Genomic DNA, 20619 nt, shown 5'->3' with positions numbered 1-20619 from the left:
CCAACCTAGCACCTCTAATCCTATCTAGAGGGCTAGAGCTGTACACAACTCTACAGATGGGGGGAGGTCTCTTCCACTTCATCCAGTTCATGAATGAGAACTGGGCTTCAATGGTTTTAAGAATCTTTGTCACAAGGGAGAAAGGGGCTGAGAACATCACAGAACCTAGCAACCACTTTGAAGATGGATTTTCTTGGCCAGGGTGCTTCACTGCGGTCTGTAGCTCTGGTTTTGGGAGACTGGATGAGGTGTGTTTACTGAGTAAACACAGGGTGACCGAACCTTGGACAGTAAGAAAAATGTTAAAACAGTGGTCTCAAATTGTTTCTCAGCCGAATCGTTTTCTACTAAAACTAATGCCATCATGCTGGTTTTGTCTGCTGCTGACCTGAACAAAAAATAGGACAAAAATTTGCCTTAAATGCAACACTCTTACCTCCAAAACACCTGCCCTATAACTTTCTTGACTTCTGCTAGGAATTTTTTGCTTTATACTGGCACATGTTGTAGAAACTTTTTTTTTTTTTTTTTTGGTTTTTCGAGACAGGGTTTCCCTGTAGTTTCTAGAGCCTGTCCTGGAACTAGCTCTTGTAGACCAGGCTGGCCTTGAACTCAGAGATCCGCCTGCCTCTGCCTCCCGAGTACTGGGATTAAAGGCATGAGCCACCACCGCCCAGCTCTAAGTTTATTTTTACTGAAATTCTTTGCATGTTCATTTTGTTAGAGTTGCAGCACAAACCACTTGTCTTTTGCTACTGGCCTCATAGATCAATTTTTAACAAAATTGAGAAAACTAAGGTAAGAAGGTTCCTACTGGACACGCCCCTCATACCCTTCACAGGAGCATTCTGCCTGCTTGACAGTTTCTGCACTCCATGCTAAGGTTCCACTCCCTTCCTCTTGGACCAAAGGGATGGAAATGTATTCCTGGTGGCAGCCCTTCTGAACAAACTAGAGCCCCAGCTGCATTTTCAATTGGCGGTATAGAGAAGTCGGTGATTTCAAAGCCTTGCTGCTGGCGATCTCCTGAGCCTCGACTGAGAGGCAGCTCGGTATGTGAACACACCTTCACTGCCGTGCTCATTCAGCGTTGGTTAAACTGGTTACTTTTGCAGCTTTATACATATCTGCAGCAGTTGCCACTTCTAGGCGTGTTTGTTTTTTGACAAACCGCAATTATTTCTTTTAATAGAAACCACTGACCAATACAGAAATGTCACCCTGTAAGCATATCCTCTAACAACGACCTGGTGCAAATCCACGTTAACGTCTGCCCTGTACAAGTCTAGAAACAGGCAGCACAGGTCCATTATGGGGGTACAGCAGAAGACACCCAGGATCCCTGTGGTCCTCTCCACAATGGAGTACTGACTTCTCTGCGGTGTCCAAGGTGATTCATGGCCTACCCATACTCCAGGCAGTAAGGTGAAAGGGACAATCGAAGGTAGTGCCACTGTTAAGGACACAGAACACAGTAAGCCCTATGAGAAAGACAGGCTGTGAGTAAGTGAAAATCCAAGTTCCCATCACGTGCTCTATAAACGTCAATGCTCGGGGAAAATTCCTCACTTCTCTCTCCACTCCAGGCTCTCACCAGCGGAGTAGCTGACAACCTTCATGTCTTATCAAAAGCAGTAAATACACTAGTTGGTGGGTTTTCAAGTGTATTTTATTGGTATAAAACCAAAATATGGTGATATAATTTTCAGAACTATGTGAAAAACATTGTTCCCTTGCAGTCTCTTTACCATGAAGAGGAAAATGCTAACTTACCTACGAGAACAACTTTATACAGTACGAAAACAAAGGTAGTTCTTCATCAGAAAGTAAAAAGTCAGTAATGTGTTACAGCTCCTGAGAAAACTGAAAGCAGGAAAGACTCCACCATCTCTTTAAGGGAACATAGTCGTGGCCTCCTCCCAGGGCGCTCGGTCTGATACCAGCCTCACTTTCTGGTCTGTGAACAAAGCTGTCCTTCATCTATGTATTAAAACTCACCCAACATGATCTCAGAGCACCAAAGCTACAAAGCACAAGGAGCTAGTTTGGTTTTAAAATACTTATATCCCAAGTTTCCATTTTTCTGAAAAAGGAACCCACCAGACGTCCTATTTGGAGGCCCCCAGGTGAATGAGCGCCATGATGGTGGTGTAGCTGTGGAACAGGTCCTCTTCCTTCACCTCGTTACACCTCCTCAGGATGAAGTTCCCGGTGACTATCCGGTCACAGCCAATCTCCCCATTTCCGAAGAAACCGAATAAGGGGACTCTGGGAAAAAACTTCCTAAAGGCATCGGCTTCCACGTTCCCCTTGGCTCTGTAGTACTGGAAGCCCCGGCCCACGCAGGCGAACATGAAGCCGATGGTGTTCTCCTCGGGGATGCTGGCGGCCTTGAGACGCTGCATGGCCGCCTCGGCTGTCTTGTCGTCCGTCACATCCTCACTGAGGAGAACCGTGGCGCTCTGGACTCGGTGTCCGCTAAACGACAGTCCAACTACACCTGTGGCATCAATATCCAGAGGCTTCCTGGAAACAAACAGAAAATCATCAACACCTCCTGATTAACTGAGGAGGGAGCTCTGCTGCCTTTGCAGCTCATGCTTGACTCCGAGACTTCTCTCCCCCAGACACAGATCTGCACCGGGTCTGGGGGATGTGCTGCAGGCACTCTGACACGAACTGACAGTCCTGTCCCGTGGAGTATGACTGACATTATGGCACTGCACCCCATCCACTGTTAAATTATGAAAAAGATGTATTAAAAAATATATCATCATGGTCCAGGTGTGCACTCAGGGAGGCAGGTAGATCTCTGAGTTTGAGGTCAGCCTGGTCTATAAAGTGAGTTACAGGATGACCACGACTGTTTCTCAAGAAACCAAACAAAAATATATATAATCATGGTGGATGATTTTCAACTCTGCAGGTTTTAGCTAGAACTATAATTTCAATGCTTCCTGTTTTATTGTTTTGAGCCTGAGTTTGAATTTTAAAATTTCACAACTCGGGGGAGGGCTGGAGAGGTGGCTCAGAAGGGTGTGTTCTGCTTGTACAGAGATCCCAGTCTGATTCTCAGCGCCCCACAACAGGGATTCATAAGCTAATATCTCTGGTCCTTGAGGGCACCTGCACTCATGGAACAGACACACATATCAAGTACATTTATTTGATACAAATTTTTCAAGCCCTTTTCCTATGACACCGATTTTATGTGTAAGTCTGGGTGAGCATGCACACGGCATGGCGCATGGATGGAGAGCAAAGGAGTCCTTTCTCTTTCCACCGTATGGGTCCCAGGGATTGAACTTACATTCTCAGCCCTGGTGGCGAGTGCCTCATCAGCCCTGTAAAGACTTTTTTTAATCAAACATTTTATGCTTACAAAAGAAAATGCCCTGTTAGTAAAGCTATAAAGCACACAGTGAACACCCACTGGGAGAAAACAGACACCTTAAGTACCTATTGCATTTATCAACAACTGAATCTACAGAATGCATGAGATTCCCCAGGTTAGCAAGAAACTAAGACAGCGCGGCACCAAGCCTCAGTGGTGCACATACACACACACAAATAAATAAAATCTAGTACAGGTCCCCAAACTGAAGGCCAAGGGACACCAGTAAGATACCACAGGCTGCTGTTCCCTGGAGAAGAGGGGGAAGATGCCACCCCACCCCGAGTGTTAGAGCCTGACGAGTTTTGTCAGGAACACTTGACCCATGTACCTCCTTCTCAAGGAAACATGGAAACACTTTAAATGGCTACAGTCTGATCAAGAGAGAATTTGCAAGCCAGAGACAATCTTTGAGAGGTAGAAGTTTGCTGTATTCAATCTTCAAATAACTGTTCACAGAGATGAGCTTGCAAAGTCCCACTGCAAGTTTCCAACCCCAGGACTTGCGTGCTGCTGACCTTGCAGCGCACCTCCCGTGTCAGCTTAGTATATGCACAGACCCCAGTGGCAGTCCATTCTCAGCTCATTCAAAAAAGGTTCCACACAGGGGCACTGACACCTGTTTAAAACAAGCCGCTTCAACCTCACCTTAGTTCCCCCTTTCCTTTAAAAACCTAGTCTTCCTTACTTATTTCTATGAAACCTCTATCTCCCAGTTAACAACTCAATTCTATACTGGAATAAGCCTTATGCATTTATTTTAGCCTCATTAATGACTTCTTTGTTTGCAGGAGCAACATCACAAGGAAGACCAAAGCTGTAAAATTTATCAACAGGCAGTGCTGAAGAAGCCTAACTCTGATGTTCTTAAAGGACAATAAATACAAGTTTAATTTTTTGACTGCAAGCAGAATTGTGTTCAGTGAGCCTCTTGGCAACAGCAAAATGGAATGAACTGGTACATTAGCAATTCCTTTTCTTGTCTATTTTTTGAGACAGGGTGTCACTCTGTAGCCTTGTCTGGCCTGGAAGTTATCAGTGTAGACCAAGCTGGCACTGAATTCAAGAAATTCTCCTGCCTCATATTACTGGCATACAATATCAAACTGATTCCTCAAATTTGTTGTAAAAAGCCAAGTCATAAGAACCTGAAGTCGTTTCCATTCACCCTAGGAGAAAAGCAAAGTGCACAGGCTTACTTCTCAGAAGTCAGTGAAGACAAGTTGTCCACCTGGCCTCCAGCCAAGATGATGTTCATATTGCTGAAAGTGCTGACCACTCGCTGCAGGTAATTATTGGCTCCCACCTTACAGCAGTTATAGCCAAAGACAAGGACCACACGAAGCTCAGGGTTATCCAGAAGACCTGCAGAGAAGTGAGAGATAAGACAGCCTTAAAACACAACGAGCTGTTAGTTATTCCTGCTGACTGACTGGCACCAGTGTGTGCTGTGCAGCACTGAAGTTCCTGGTTTCCATTAATAAAAACCTAAACAGCTATTTGAATATAAGCCAGTCAACGCCTCACACAAGCAAGGACACAGTTTATAGACAGAACAGCAGCCTAGCGGACCATGTTGGGTGGTTCCACCTTCCAACTCCACACGTGCCAGTGACCTAGAGTTTACAACGTGGTCTAAAAGCAGCTCTACCATTACCAGGCAGCAAGGCTCAAGGGACCAGTAGTGTCTCATTCCCCGAGCTCCAAGCTTCCACCAGAGTCTCTGGCAACCTATTTTCACAGCATTCATTTGAAACCGAACAGTATTACAACAGGTGGCTTCTGGGACAGGAAGAAAATGCAGCCCCTAACTAGACAGATGTTTCCATTGACTCAGCCACATGCCTTCCATGGTGATGAAAGGAAGGATCCCTCAGCAAGACTGAAGCAGCTAGAAGGAAAGGAAAGGAGCCCTGCCAACCACAATGCTCAGGCTTGACCAATTAAAAAGCAAGAATCCCAGCACATTAGCATCTAAGTCCAAACTAGTGACCTAGAGTTCCGTCTTATCAAATGCCTGTCCTGTGATGCCAGCTTAACTTCTCAGCAATCCTTTGGTGACAGTTTTTGTAAAGACAATGACATGTGACTTTTTTCTGCGTAGCCCACATCCACTCTCCCTGAATATCTCTCAACCCCCATGCTGAAATTTATATTAAAAGCCTTCTTTAACTCTGCTTTACACTAGCTCATCCTGGAATTCTTTTTTATGCTGAAATCTAGGAAACTTTACCTTTATGTCACAGCATGGAGCTGCTGACACGACAATCAATTACTGACAAATAAAACTTTAGACTCTGCCCCTGGGTCAGTTCTAACTCCCCACATAGTAAACCTCAGGTGTGCACAGTTCTGAAGGTTCCTCCCTCTTACAGATGAGTCTGGCACATGGAGACCCACCCTTTTCTTTTGTGGAACACATTTTTCTGAGTAGGAAGAAGTCTGTCGAACAACATTCAAGTCTAGTTTAGAAACGGGTGTCAATTCCAGGACGTGATCACTTGGGCTAATGGCATGGTTATTCAAGAGAAGTCAATGTGAAGAGACTGCAGAAGATGTGCACCTGCCATCAACCTCTGGTCTCCACACATGCTCCTGCAACATACGTGCACATGGAAAAGGGGAAAGTAGTCTCACCATCCTGAAGCTCAAGCCTGCTTTCTAAATAGTCTCACTATGGGGACAGAGTGCCTGCACCTGTCCAGCCTTCTACGGCGCCCACACGCAGGGCTTCGAGCATTAGCTGCCCATACCTTACTGCTCGGCTCTATCCCTTCCACAGCCACGCTTACTCTCCTGTTTACACCGCTCGGGACGGTGTAAGTGCTGTTCTCAGTATGTATATTCCATCCTTTAAGCCACAAACCCAAACTTTCCCATTTTTCTATTGCAGGTCTTTAAGTTGGGTCAAGCTTAACTTTTCCAAACCTACTTCCTTGTCTGTAAAGTGAAACTAACCTTTAAAAGTTCAAGGACTCAACAGCTGATTTGCATATTAGCAACAAGGAAACCTGACAGGTGGGGAATTATTATGTGCCATGTCTGCGTGCTAATACATCACCGAGGTGTATGTCTTCAGGCGATCATCTACACACAGACGTGGAGTTAGCACTAAGTCAGTCTGAGGAGCACAGTGGTAGTTTTAGCCCAATCATCCGCTTTGCAGATGGAGACGATGAAAAGCCTTCACACTGCTTTGCTGAAGTAGCCAGCTGCCTATGTATCAAGTAAGTTTCCCCATCAAAGTCTGACACTAGACCTACTTCAGTTCGCCATACTTGTTTTCTGAAATCTGGGAGAAATCCTGTTTATTTCCTCACACTTCTTCAAGTCCATGCCTTCCCTTCCGCGCCAACCCTTTTCTTCTAAAAACTTGTATAATAAATGGTTACTAGGGATATTTTTAAATGTTAAGTTTTTCTGTTTTAAATAACAAAAATAAGGCAAAATTATTGCTAAAAGCCTACTGAAGATCAAGATTTCCTTCAAAATTCAGCTACAGTTAAATGCATGCATACATTCACGGATCTTACCTCACAACTATCTATAATTCTAGTTCCAGGGAATCTATGTCCTCGTCTGCTCTCCATGGGCAGACACACACGTAGTACATATACTTACATACATGCAAGTAAAATACTCATGCGCAAGCTTAGCAACAGAATACTTATATAAAAAGTGTTCGTCTCTGGTTGTCTAAGACTTCATGGCAAATAAAACAATTTGAAATGGATTGGACCAACCACCAGCCTTGTCAAAAGCAGCCTAGCAGTCACTAGCTGGCCAGAATTAAAACACATCAAGTTAATCAACAAACGGACAATTAATAACAATGCTGGGTATGTGCCATGTACCTGTAAAACCTCAGCACTCAGAAGGCAGAGGCAAGAAGAGTCTGAGATCAAGGACAGCCAGAAATATATAGTGAGACCCTGTCTCAAAAAACGAAATAAGTAAATAACAACTTACCCACTTCAGCAAGCTGATGTCGTTCAAGTGTTAAATTCTTGGGGTCCTTAATAAAATGAAAGGGCTGAATTTTTATCCCTTCAATTTGAGGGAATAATAAAGCAAAACCAGATTCTCCAATTTCTATTTCCTGAGGTCGGTTGCCACCTGATCCCATTGGTGTCACTAGAGAGAAAACAACAGCGTCATGAGGACAGCCAACAGAAACTGGAGTTAGTCAGAGCCTCAATCAACCCACTGCATCCTCCTAACTGCAGGCTAGGCTGTTATCAAACAGATGCTCTTAGAGCAAACAAAGTTCTTTGGCAATTTTAGGGTAGTGATCACTGCACCACACTTTCAAATATGTTCAGAAAGAAAAGCTTTCAAAAAGCTGAGCGCATGCCTTTAATCCCAGCACTTGGGAGGCAGAGGCAGGCAGATCTCTGTGAGTTCGAGGCCAGCCTGATCTACAAGAGCTAGTTCAGGACAGGCTCCAAAGCTACAGAGAAACCCTGTCTCAACAAAACAAACCAAAGAAATGCTTTTATAAACAGTGAAAAAGCAGGTATACAAATTGTCTGCAGTCACTGAGTCAAGATGAAGGGAACTGCTGCTCTTCAGAAGACCAAGGTTCAGTTCCTGCCACCCACAGAGCTGGCCACAATTGTCTAACTCTGGTTCCAGGGGATCTGATGCCCCCTTCTGGTCTCTATGAGCACCACACATGCATATGGTATACACATACAGGAAGGCACAACGCCACACACAAACCTTTTTAAGTGTTAAGTTTCTAGAAATGCAAACCACAGTATGGGAAGGGCTGAGGGGATGATGGTAGTAGGGGTGGTGGTGGGGGGTGGGAGTGGTGGTATTCAAAGAGAAGAACCCAAAAGACAAACCCCACATGATTCACAGACTGTATATTTAAAACATGAAAAGAAAGAAGCAAGTTTATGGTAAATCTGAGCTAGTGCCTCAGGTTAAGTCAACAGGATTTCAGGCAGACCGTGCCAGAGCCTAGAGTCCTGCAGCAGCAGCATTCTCTGCTCCTTCAGTAAGGACACAGTGTGACCCGCTTCCGCAAGATTCTGCCACATGACTCCCCACCAAGATGCACCTTCGAACTGCAAACTAAGCAAGTTCCCCACCCCATTGCATTTGACCAGTATTCTGTTCCAACAGCAACAACAAATAACCCCTACTGAGTGCAAGAGGGAAACCTAAACAGTGTTTAAATGTGAGTAGATGCAGGGCAGTCCACATTAAAACCACAGCAGAGTGAGCCAGCCCTGTCACAAGTCAGAGACAAGTACCCAGTGAGCACACAACTAGTCCTTAGAGAATATCCCAGACTATCTTCACATCTACCAGCCTGACTAACGGTCACAGCCAATGTGACCCAGCAGCAAGATGCACAGCAACTACACCCTCCACCATTGCTCATGAGCACAGAATGGTAGAATCTTGGAAAACTTGCGTTTCTTTTTTTAGGTCAAAGTCCAACTCCTTAAGTTTCAGAGAAACTTAAAACTTACACAAAAAAAAAAAAAAAACCCTAGCCTCATTCACAATACCTAGAACCAGAAAAACCACAGTCTATCAAAACAAGAATGGGAAAATAAATCTTGTCCCATTTATATCACAGAAAGACTCAAACACTAAAATGAAGGGTGTGTGGGGGGGGGGGCATGGCTCAGCTGATAAAATGCTGTACAGGCATGAAGACCAGTCTTCCAAACCTGACCCCCAGACATGCACTAAGGTCAGGCAAAGCAGGAAGCAGAGAAAGGCAAACTCCTGGAGTTCACTGACCAGCCAGTCTAGCTAGAACAGTGAGCTTCAAGTTCAGTGAGAGACCCTGTCTCAAAAGAACAACAGAAGATGACACTTGACAACCTCTGACCCACACATGCAAGCACACAGCTTTAAAGGAATTACTATAATGCAACAAATCCACCTCAAAGACGTGTTAAATATTTATACCCAGTAAAAGCCAAAACACAAAAAGAAAAACCACGTTCTTGACCTGGCAAAACTACCCTAGCACCACAGAAGTCAGAATAGGGGTTTTGGCAGGGACTGTCAGGCCAAAAGTAAAGAAACAGCTAGGCTCAAAGCATCGGTAGTGAAGACCAGAAACCTGTTAAGACCAATGTCTGAGCCGCTGTCCTGCTGCTGTGCAGAGACGCGACGACCGAGGCAGCGCTCGCGAAAGGAAGCTCTAGCTGGACGCTGTGCAGTTTCCGGTCACCATGTACGATCATCATGGCAGAAAGCATGGAGGCAGCAAGAGGGGAACTGCAGAAGTAGCTGAAACCCACATCATGGCTTGCAGGCAGAGAAGGAAGCCCATCCCCTGCTGTGGAACAATCCTTTTCTACACTATGATATGTATTGCTCATATTCATATGACAGGCTAATAGCGGGGCAGGAAGTTATGCAGGACAGCCAGAGTCAGAGGATCCTGGGATGAAGAAGGGCGGAGTCAGGGAGATGCCAGCCAGCTGCCAAGCAAGCAGGTTATGTAGAAAATGAGGTCAAGCCATGAGCCACATGGTAAAGCATAAATAGAAATATGGGTTAATTTAAATTTAAAAGTTAGCTAATACCAAGCATTCGCTCAGCCCCGTCAAGTAGAGTGGCCTCGGTGCCACTCACTGCCGGGTGCAGCATAACCAGGGGAGCCGGGGAGAGGCAGCCACCCAGGACCTCCCGAAGGCAGCCTCGCAGCACCATGGTCTCCTGCTGCAGTCTCCTGCGAGAAGGCATGCTCCACAGGAGATTAATCCTCTAAGTCAGTTATCTGGGACCAGGCAGTTGAGACAGGAAGTGTCCTTTTACAATCCCCAATCACAAACTTCCAACAAAACAGAGCCACACCTCCTAATCCTTGTAATCCTTTCAAACAATTTCACTCTCTGGAGACCAAGTACTCAAAAGTATTTAAATGACTGCAACCAGTATGAAGAGGGCCCAGCAAACATCAGAGCCATACCATGACCAAAGCAAATGGAATGGTATTTTAACCCCAAACATAAGACCATGGGACATAAAGCAACACAAAGCCAAAGCTGCTCAGAAAAGGCAGTGACTAAGGAGAGCTGTGACTGCGACTGCTCACTGGGGAGGCAGGATGCCCCCAAGGCTGCCTTCCCTTTCTCACTGGGAAGGCAGGATGCCCCCAAGGCTGCCTTCCCTTTCTCACTGGGGAGGCAGGATGCCCCCAAGGCTGCCTTCCCTTTCTCACTGGGGAAGCAGGATGCCCCCAAGGCTGCCTTCCCTTTCTTGCCCCTATCCTACAGCAGATAACTTAAAAAGGAGAAGCACAGTTGTGTTCAAGTAAAGCCAGTGGATAGGATGAACAGCCGAGAAAAAAGATGTGAGGAATGAGTGCCTGACTACATCAGTATCCAACAGTGACCAGTGATGAGGTGAAGGCTACCAGCTATTTAAAGTCAACTCAAAAGTTGGAAGAAAACCAGTCACTGTTATTGCTTCATTAGTCCAAGTGTGTACGGAGCTACGGCAGCCCTGCGGTAAGGAGCTGGTGGGGGCAAAGAGCAGGCCCTATTCATTTGCAAACACTCAGAACCCTTTGTGCTTCACTGCACAGGACTCTGATGCAAACCAAAAGTCTTTCAGGGTGATATTGTATGGGGGTCCGGGGCTGATGAGGGCCTCTATGCCTGTGCAGCAGACACTACCAACTAACCACCTGCAAGGCTCCAGAAAACGATAGCTGACATCTTGCTGCATGGTTTGCTCTAAATGTCACAGATGTGTTGAGTCACTGCATCTTCACAACCCTCCTAAGAAGGTGCTTTCCCATTTCCCTGATGAGGAAACTGAAGTCTCATGGATGTCAGGTCAGCTATACAAAGAAACACAAACACTAAATGGTACAGCTGGAATCCTAATCCAGTTATCTTAACCACTGGACCACCATTACATCAAACAATTCAAACAGTAACAGCAAAAATCCACTAGCCATGTGCCATGCTGGCAGCATGCAGGGAAACAAGTCTCTCCATAAGACACACTGTAACCTGTCACTCTCAGTTGCCCCGCCTACAGGAAACAAGAGTGGGTGAACTGAGCAGACAGGAATGAGCAGCAGGTACAATGAGATCCGTCCTTCCCTGTGAAAGGCTAAGGGAAGTCAGGTTATGTGCTGCTCTTCGGCAGCCTTGCGAGCTGCACTATGACAGACACTAAGGACAAGGCACCGCCACGACACAGGTGTCTACTGCTCTTGGTTTTAGACGACCAGAAATGTAAATGTGCTGCTCTCCAGCTATAATTATTTCACCAATCCACAGGACCCCACATTAAACTAAGCAAAAAATAAGTTGTTCATTTCTCTCACCTATAATTCCTGGGGTCACAATCCCAAGGATCTGACACTGCTTGGGGAACAGCTTCTCGAGGGCAAACGCTGTCTCCATGGTAGTTCTTTTCCTCGCTGTAACAGTAAAGCACCACAATTATTAAATATCCACTTTTCATTGTCAAATCTGACAGTGTTTAAAAAAAAAAAAAAAAACAGACACAAAAAGTAATATCTAACAACCGAAAGGTTATGAGGCTGGGGGCATAACTCAATTGGTAGAGGACTAGCCTAGCATGCAAGAAGCCTAGGTTCGATCGATCAATCATCAGCCATGGTGCTACATGAACCTCAAGTGGTGCATACTGTGGTCCTAGCACTTGAAGGTGGAAGCAAGATGGTGTAGGAGGTCCTTCTTTCTATGTGTTGCTTACATTGGTTAATGAATAAAGAAACTGCTTTGGGCCTGGTGACAGGGCAGAACTTAGCTGGGAGACAGAACTGAATGCTGGGTGGAAGAAAGCAGAGTCAGAGAAACCATGGATCCTCCACCTTAGATGGACACTGGTTAGAATCTCCAGTAAACCACTGCCACTTGGCGATACACAGATTAATAGAGATGGGTTAAACTGAGATGTAAGAGATAGTCAATAAGAAGTTAGAGCTAATGGGCCAGGCAGTGTTTTAATCAATACAGTTTCTGTGTGACTATTTCGGATGTAAGCTAGCCAGGAGGCTGGGATGAACAAGTCCTCCTCCAACAGCAAGATGATCAGAAATTCAAGGTAATCCTTAGCTATACAGTGAGTTTTGAGGCCAGCTGGGCTACATGTGACCTTGTCTCAAAGAAAAAGGAAGAAGCAATAGGAGGGAGGGAAGGAAGGAGGGAGGAAAAGAAGGAGATAGGGATGGAGGAAGGAAAGAGGGAGAAAGTGAGGGAGGGTAGGAGGGAGGGAAGAAAGAAGGGAAGGAGGGAGGGGAAAGAATAAGGGAGGGAGGGAAGGAGGGAGGGAGGAAGGGGGGAGGAAGGGAGGAAGGGAAGAAGGGAGGGAGGGAGGGAGGGAAGAAGGGAGGGAGAGGTACTTTAAAAGAAAGCATGAACTTTAGTTTTGTTTTGTACACAAGGTTTCTCTCTGTACCAGTACTGGCTGTCCTGGAACTGACTTTTGTAGACCAGGCTAGCCTTGAACTCAAGGAGATCTGCCTGCCTCTGCCTCCTGAGTGCTTAGATTAAAGGCGTGTGGTGCCACCACCACCTGGCAAGCTTAAATGTTTTGATTAAAATAAACGGTTTCCCCATTTCTGTGTCTGTTTTATTTGAATTCTAAACCTACCCTTTGCCATTACTAGTTTGCCCTTGTCCTTACTTTTGCCCAAAGGCATCAAATTCGGGGCAGCACTGAGTCTGAGAGGTGCTATTTACTGGATCTCTGTTCAGCTGATGTCATGGCACAACTACTACTACTTGACTCCAGTCAGTTAGATTCAAGTCAGACAATTTTACAAATCAAAGTCTGTGCCAAAGGGCCCCATCTTGTATTCTTGAGCTGGATTTCCCTTTAGTGAGTCAAGAATGCAGTGTCTGCAAACAGCTTTGGAACCCCATAGCGCTGCATCATGCATGAGCAGGCTTGGATAACCAAAGCTAGGCTCTTGTTTTAACAAAGAGAAGTACAACTGGAGGCTTGGAGTATTTCAAATCAAAAATCTTTCTGAAAAACTTTGTTCCATTTGGACCAGGAGGTCAGACATCAATCTGCACACAAAGGGCTCCTTAGCTCAAGCCAGACAGAGGCATGAGTACAGGAACGGCACCCCAAAGCCTGGGAAGGCTTGCTCTTAGCACTAGGAAATGTCGGAAACAAAAACCCAACCTTTTCTCTATATATACCTCTTTTATGGCCACGGCACTCCTCCAGGCTAATGAAAGTTTCAGAATCTGCCATGTAGAGAACGGTCCGTGGTAAGATGGGAACATTCTGCAAAGAAAAAGAGAATTGAACTGAGTCTGTAAATGCTCCTGTGCTCCCCAAGTATCCACCACTATCCCTAAGGACAAAAAAGCTACTGCCCCCCCCCCCCCCCCCCCCCCCGCGTCCTCACTGCTGCCTCACTCCTTCCCTTCCTCCACCCTGAGTCCTCTTACTTCTCATGGGTCTCTCCTACTCTAATCAGCTTATTTACTGAGTAGCAGAATTTCTATTTTCACATCAAATTTATTTCAGGCCTCAAGAAGTTCACTTACGCTTTTAGAATAGAAATTTGGTTTACCAGTTAAAGCTGCCTCTCACTTTACTGAACAGGAACAGAAATAAGAAGCATCCCAATGGCGGCGGCGGGTGCACAGGTTGTATCCCCATTCTGGTTTTCCTTTCCAGCTCCAAGCTCAGTATTACCAGACCAGCCCACACTTGAACACGTTCCCTAGCTGCCAAGCACCTTAAACTTGTTTCCTTTAAGGTACCCTAGAACAAACCTCTCAATGCCTGCTCCTAGATGCCACACCCTTTGTACTGGGGACCTCCATGTGACATCCTTTACAGCTTGTGCTGTGTCTACTCTGAGCAGGGTACTTCAGACCACTGGTTTTCCTAAGCCTCCCATCATAGACAAGTGTACACTAAATGGAAGAGCCTTCTATCAAGTATTTTTCTATCAGAGTGGAATAAGGTGCAGACTATGGAGCACAACTTCACTGCCCTGCAGTCTGGAGGAGGTTTACATGTTTCAGAGTAGGTTCTAGATAAACCAGTGAAACACACTGAATACTATTCTGTGGGCTAGGTAAGACCTATGACCTACAGATACAAATTCTTGGTTTCATTGGACCTTTCTGTTTGTTTTGTTTTGTTTTTCAAGACAGGGTTTCCCTGTAGCTTTGGAACCTGTCCTGGAACTAGCTCTTGTAGACCAGGCTGGTCTCAAACTCTGCCTCCCGAGTGCACCACCACCGCCCGGATCACCTGACATTTTTTAAAGTAACTACTTGACACAATTTAAATTTCCAGAGTTCGTACATATTTTGGGAAGCCCTTTTAGATAAAACCCTGGCAACATTCACACTGCTTGCCTTTCCTCTATGGCTAGGCAGACTGTCCAGTACCTCCAACTCCACTGAGCTACCAGACCCACTTGGTCTATTGGATTAATAATCATAATAAACCGTGGGATTATTTCACCCAGAAATTTTGCTGAGTGAAGGAGTCAGAGCCTGCTTCTGCCTCTGCCATAACCAGCAATGAATTTCAAAGTAGTCAGGTCTTGCGCATCCAGTGTTTAGATAAATATACAAGCCTCGTCTTGAGATTCTAAGGTTCTTTTTTTCTGGCACTCACACGTCTCCATTTCCCTTCCTAATTCTCACTAGAAACTCTGCCAAGCCTCAAACACTCTCACCTGGGACAAACTATTCAAACAAGTTACAAATGGCAAGCTGTCTTATAAAAGTTCTAAATATTTCTAAGGGGAAGCTAAGCAGCTCCCCTTGTATCTCTATTAAAATACTCTATCCACAAGATGGTTTGGAAAACAGAGAAAGCAGCATGTATCATTCAGAGACCATGCTTCTGTCTCACCATGAGTTTGATTTCTTAAAGGTTACTACTAACTGAACTTTAATAGTGATATTATGACAATTCTTAATATCCATCGAAAATTTATGGCCATATATTATAAATAACATGTTATATACATTATCTTTTTGCCATTTAATGCTTAGACAAACCCAGTAAACATACAAGAGAATTATTGTTCTCCCTTTTCAATTTATAAAAATGGAACCTAAGGCTCAGAGAGGTTAAAGCTACATTGCTAGCTTGAGCCAGTGGGCTATGGTCTAAGACTCTCTGTAGATGACAACCACCACAGTGTATGAAATTCACAGCCACAGAAGAATAACGACTACTGTGGTAAAAAGTTGAAAACAACTACAGGTAGTTTAAAAGAGCATTAAAAAAAAAAATCACACAATTAGATGACACTAAGTATATAATTTAATAATCTTTTTTCCAACATTTTAAACTTTTGATTGCTTATGTATGTGTCCAAGTATGTGCTATGTGTGTGCAGGTGCCCTCAGAGACCAGTTGTTATTACAGGCATTTGTGACTGGGAACTGAACTTGGGTCCTCTGAACAGCAGACAATGCTCTTAACCACAGAGCCATCCCTCCAGCCCCTTTATGAAGACCTTCTTATCACTGAATGTACCTTGCAATTTATAATTTCATGACATCTTTTACTGAATAGCGGTTGTTTTAAGCTCCCTCACTGTATATGATGCTCCAGAGAACACTTCTATGGAAAAAGCTTTGCTAGTATTTTGAATTTTCCCAAATAACAGACTTTGAAAAACAAACTATAGGGTTTTAATCAATGTATCAGAGAAAAACAATACTCAAACAGGCCTGGGAGATGCTAGCCAGCTTTCTGGGTATGAGTCCAAGAGTCCAAAAGAGCAAAGAAGAAAACCTACACAAGATTAGCATGGAACTGAGGACAGCACACTTGGACAGGCACATTAAAGACAAGAGCCAGGGCCGGAGAGATGCTGGAGAGATCAGATCGATTGCTGTTCTTTCAGAGGACAGAGTTCACAACCAACTGTTAACTCCAGCTCCAAAGGATCCGATGCATTCTTCTGACCTCCGTGGGCACCTGCACACATGTACACATATATAGACAGACACACAGACACATACACACAAATAAAAGCTTTGTTTTTTAAGAGCTAGGTTTCCCACTGTCAGAAAGGGAGATATAAAAATGAGAGGAAGTGAGACAAAATCTTAGGTAGGATTGGACGCATTGCACTTAAAGGAACTCAAGAGCTTCCATGCACAGATAGAAACAGTTCCAGATACACATATGGTCAGCTTTTTCCACCTCTCTCTTCATTCAAGGATTCAAATGTGGCTATTTAAGGGGGCGGGTGCATCTGTACTAAGTATGTACAACCTTTTTCTTGTCATTATTTACTTATATAGTCTACTTAGATTAGGTATAAATAATCTAGAGATTTAAATTTAAATATAAGGGTGAGCTATGCAGGTTAATACAAATACTATGCCACTTTATGAGGGACTTGAGCATCTGTGGACTTCAATATGGGGCAACGAATACCCTGACAATACCAAAGAACAACTACATATGTGGATACATACATGTACTACTATCTGCGCTAAAGTAGAGGCAGCAAACCCCTCAGTAGCAGCGAGTACTTACACAGTACAAACCTTAGATTCTAAATATCATCTTCCACTAAAAGAAATCAAGACTATTAGAGAAACCACTCATTTCCCAAATGAAGCAGTCAAAAACAAGCTAAAAACATCTGGTACCAAAAAAGTAAGGTCATCCCCTAAAAGACACTGAAGCTGGATTGGGAGTTCACTAGCCAAACCAAAGACAGTGTAAGCACAAGATAGACATAGTAACAGATATAGCTTTGAATAAGAGACTAACAGCTTGTGTAAATATACATATATTTTGAATATATATATATATGAACAAAAGGAAAGAGAAGACTAAGTTTCAAAGTTTCTATCCAGAAATACTTATTCATTGCAGGACAGAAAATTTAAAGGTAGAGGCTTCTGGTAGATATCACCTGAATCAAGTAATTTAAAATAATGAGTCAAATGAAAACCAGAGGCCACCTGGAAGAATGATGGGAGAACACACCCTTGTTTTCCCATCATTCCTGACAAAATCTAATCAACCTCAGTCACACTCAATTTGTGAATGTTCTACAAATTAACTGGCCTTGGATTTTCTTAAGTGTTGTGGCAGGAAAAGTCAAGCTGGTGAAACTGAACAAATCAAAGAAACATGCCTTTTAGTTAAAGTCACTGGGAATTGAATCCTTTTGCTATCAAGAACAATACTGGGGCAAAATCTGAATGGGAGTCTGAAAACTAGACAGCAGTATGTTTGCTATCTCTTACTGAAGGATGCATTTATTACTATCAGCTTTTATTTTAATGCTAAAATTATCTCCAATTTGACCAGTGAAAGTCCCCTTCGGGCCAACCTCAGGTGTCTTTTTAGGTAATGTATTATCTTAGTTTAGTTTCTATTGTTGTAGTACTGAACAGCACCGAAAGCAATCTGGGGAGGAAAGGGCTTATTTGGCTTACATATCCCTGATGACAGTTCACGGAAGGAAACCAAGGCAGGAACCTGGAGGCAGAAACTGAAGCAGATGACAAAGAGGAGTGATCTTTACTGGCTTGCTCTCTCCATGGCTTGCTCAAAGTGTTTTCTCATATACCCCAGAACCACCTGCCCAGGGCTGGTACAGCTCACAGTGAGCTGGACCTTCTCACACCAAACACGAATCAAGAAGATGCTCTACAAACTAGTCCACAGTTGATGACGGCATTCTCTAGAGGTTCCCTCTTTCCAGCTTGTGTTAAGTTGAAAAGACAAAACAAAAGCAAACTCTAATAAACGCATGTATTGATAACTTCCCAATCTGGAGGTTACACTGTCGTTGAATAGAACATTCATGTTTGCATATTGTACATACTAAGGGATAAGATGTAATGGACCATCAAATTGGCAATTTCCTCTCAAGGGTCCCTGCCTCTCAGTGAGATACCGGAACTTCACTACCGGCTCTACAATCTGTCTTCACCTCCCGGTATGACTTTCCTGGATCCAGGGACGCAAATGAGATAAGAGCTGTGACTTAAGTAATTTAGGTAGAAATTTTAGTTTTATTTCTAGTGTGTGACCCTGATAAGAATGCCTTCATTGCAAAACAGAGACAAGTGAAGGAAGGGTCTGCAGAAGATATAACAGCGACACCTGTAAACTTCAATTGCCCAATATCTAATGAGAATCCGCAGCACGCCCTTACAAAACCTGACGTTTATTACAAAGTCTTTCCGGACCACGAGCAAAGGTCCCCAAATTAAAAGCAAAAGCATGAATCATAATCGTGATTTTTTTAAAAAAAAGTTCTGAAAGATGGCCCACCCGCCCTGCAAATGACTGTCCACGGCACACACCCATACTTGCCTCGAGCGCCTCTGCTACCACGCGGACCAAGCAATGCCCTTCCAGGTGGCCGGCCTCCGCCACCCCTGCAGAGATCCAAGTCACGCTGCGGTGGGTCCGCAGCACTCTGCGAACACACTCCCTCCATAGGCGGCACACTCTAGGGACGCAAAAGCACAAAAGGTTGCCGCCGGGTGGACCGCTCCGTCTGCAGCGCTGCAGGGGCCGAGCGCCAGGAGACCTGTGCAGGGGTCCCGGTCTGGGCAGACCCGCCACCCACGGGGACGAAATTCTCCTCCCGCCCCATTCGCCCTCACCCGGCTACCCGCAGCAGCGCCTTGGCGGGCAGGAAGGTGAGGACACGCTCCACCACCTCCGCGAGGTTACTCAGCACATAGGTACTTCGCGGGTCGGTGGAGGAGAAGCCGCCGCCGCCCACCGGCTCCATTCCTCGCCTACCGGCCAGAAGCCCTGCAGAAACTCAGAAGCCGAGCGGCCGGCACACCGCCGCCCACCCGGGCTCACTGAGCAGGCGCGCGCGCCACTTCCGGCGGGCAGCTTCCGGCGCTGGTCTTACGGCAGCAGCTGTGCGCCGCCTTGTAACGCCTGCGCTGTTCGGCTGGAACTGTGCAGCTTGGCCCTTGAGCCGGCTGCAAATACTCGATTTATTCGATGAATCTGGTTAACAAGTTAGCCCTTAAGTTTTAAACGAGTATTTTAAATAACACTCGCTATTCTTTGGCCACTAACTATAATTGCTGCTAGAAGCATACCCCAAAGCAGACCGACATTTTCAAATAGTAAGTGTGCTTTTGCTCATACTAGATCTTCATCCCAAGAGACGAGGCCCAAGAGTCTATTTTAACAAACCTTCCGGTGGTTCACATACATATTCTGAGCCATAAATGAAAAGAACAGATTCAACTTCATTCCAACTGAATTCAGTTGTTTACTGATTGAGGGCTGATTGAGGGAGGGGGTTTGGTTCCCAGCTACCTGGTTTGACCTGGTGCTTCTTGTTTTGGCCTCACAACCCCTTACACTGATATATTTACCTATTACAACATTTTGAGGTGAGCATGGTGGTGCATGACTAATCCAGAAAGATGGAGGCAGGAGGTTCACAAGGCGAAAACCTGAGCTTCTCAAAAAAAATTTAACGTGGGATAATATAAACACATTAGCAACTTAAGTTTTTGTTTGTTTTGGTTTTTTTTCGAGACAGGGTTTCTCTAGCTTTGGAGCCTGTCCTGGAACTAGCTCTTGTAGACCAGGCTGGCCTCAAACTCACAGAGATCCGCCTGCCTCTGCCTCTAGAGTGCTGGGATTGTGCGCCACCACCGACCAGGTTTTTTTTTTTTTTTTTTTAATGTAGAAAAACCTCTTTAAAAGCACCCTGCCCCTCAGTAACAAACTGCCACTTTACTCTGGAAACCTTATGGCTACCTAATAGTAAACATAGATGGCATACAGTATCCAAAAACTTCACTGTACCTTGAGAATGTGTGAAACCCCAAATGCTTTGTTAATGAAACCCCCAGCAGGTCTCAGGGTCTCCAGGAATCCTAAAGTCCTACTTTCAGGACTACAGGCCCCAAACTACTCAATGGACCCACTGGGGGTGGGCAGCGGCATGTGATGGGGACCAGGGAAAGCGAAGGCTGTGTGTTTAAGAGGAGGACTTCTCAAGATTCCCACACCTAAGAGGACCTTCGGAGTGGGCCACTGTTTCTGAATGAAGTAGGGTGGATGACATTCAAAGAAAACATTCAAACCAAAGATGAATGGCAAATTTAAGTCATGGAGGAAAAAGACTATTATCCAAACATACTGAGCTAGAGCCTGTAAGATAAACTGGCAGCGGTGTGTATAAGGCCATAAGAATAATAGAGGGAGTGTGCTATCAGTATCCTGAGAAAATTACGGATATAATTAAATAGCACTCG

General features: G+C 44.8%; 2 protein-coding genes across 14 annotated transcripts in view; one reads left to right on the top strand and one right to left on the bottom strand.

Moving 5' to 3' along the window:
* Positions 1-6802, top strand: part of Nrg4 (neuregulin 4) — a 109179-nt gene extending 102377 nt beyond the window's left edge. For all 13 annotated transcript variants that reach the window (XM_038321833.2, XM_038321835.2, XM_038321832.2 and 10 more), the window contains one exon: positions 4186-6802. In XM_038321833.2, the coding sequence (XP_038177761.1) occupies positions 4186-4240 (55 nt within the window). In that variant the 3' untranslated portion in view covers positions 4241-6802. The remainder of the gene's footprint in view (positions 1-4185) is intronic.
* Fbxo22 (F-box protein 22) lies at positions 1652-19200 on the bottom strand. Its single transcript, XM_038321830.1, has 7 exons — positions 18991-19200; positions 18695-18833; positions 13564-13651; positions 11712-11807; positions 7364-7528; positions 4594-4759; positions 1652-2526 (listed from the first exon to the last, which is right to left on the bottom strand). The coding sequence occupies exons 1-7, from the start codon at positions 19119-19121 to the stop codon at positions 2109-2111; spliced, it is 1203 nt and encodes a 400-aa protein (XP_038177758.1). The 5' UTR covers positions 19122-19200; the 3' UTR covers positions 1652-2108.
* Positions 19201-20619: the final 1419 nt, after the last annotated feature.

The sequence above is a fragment of the Arvicola amphibius genome, chromosome 3 (genome assembly GCF_903992535.2).
Source record: "Arvicola amphibius chromosome 3, mArvAmp1.2, whole genome shotgun sequence".
In the NCBI taxonomy this organism is placed as follows: domain Eukaryota; kingdom Metazoa; phylum Chordata; class Mammalia; order Rodentia; family Cricetidae; genus Arvicola; species Arvicola amphibius.
This window is presented reverse-complemented; position numbering and strand designations above follow the sequence as displayed.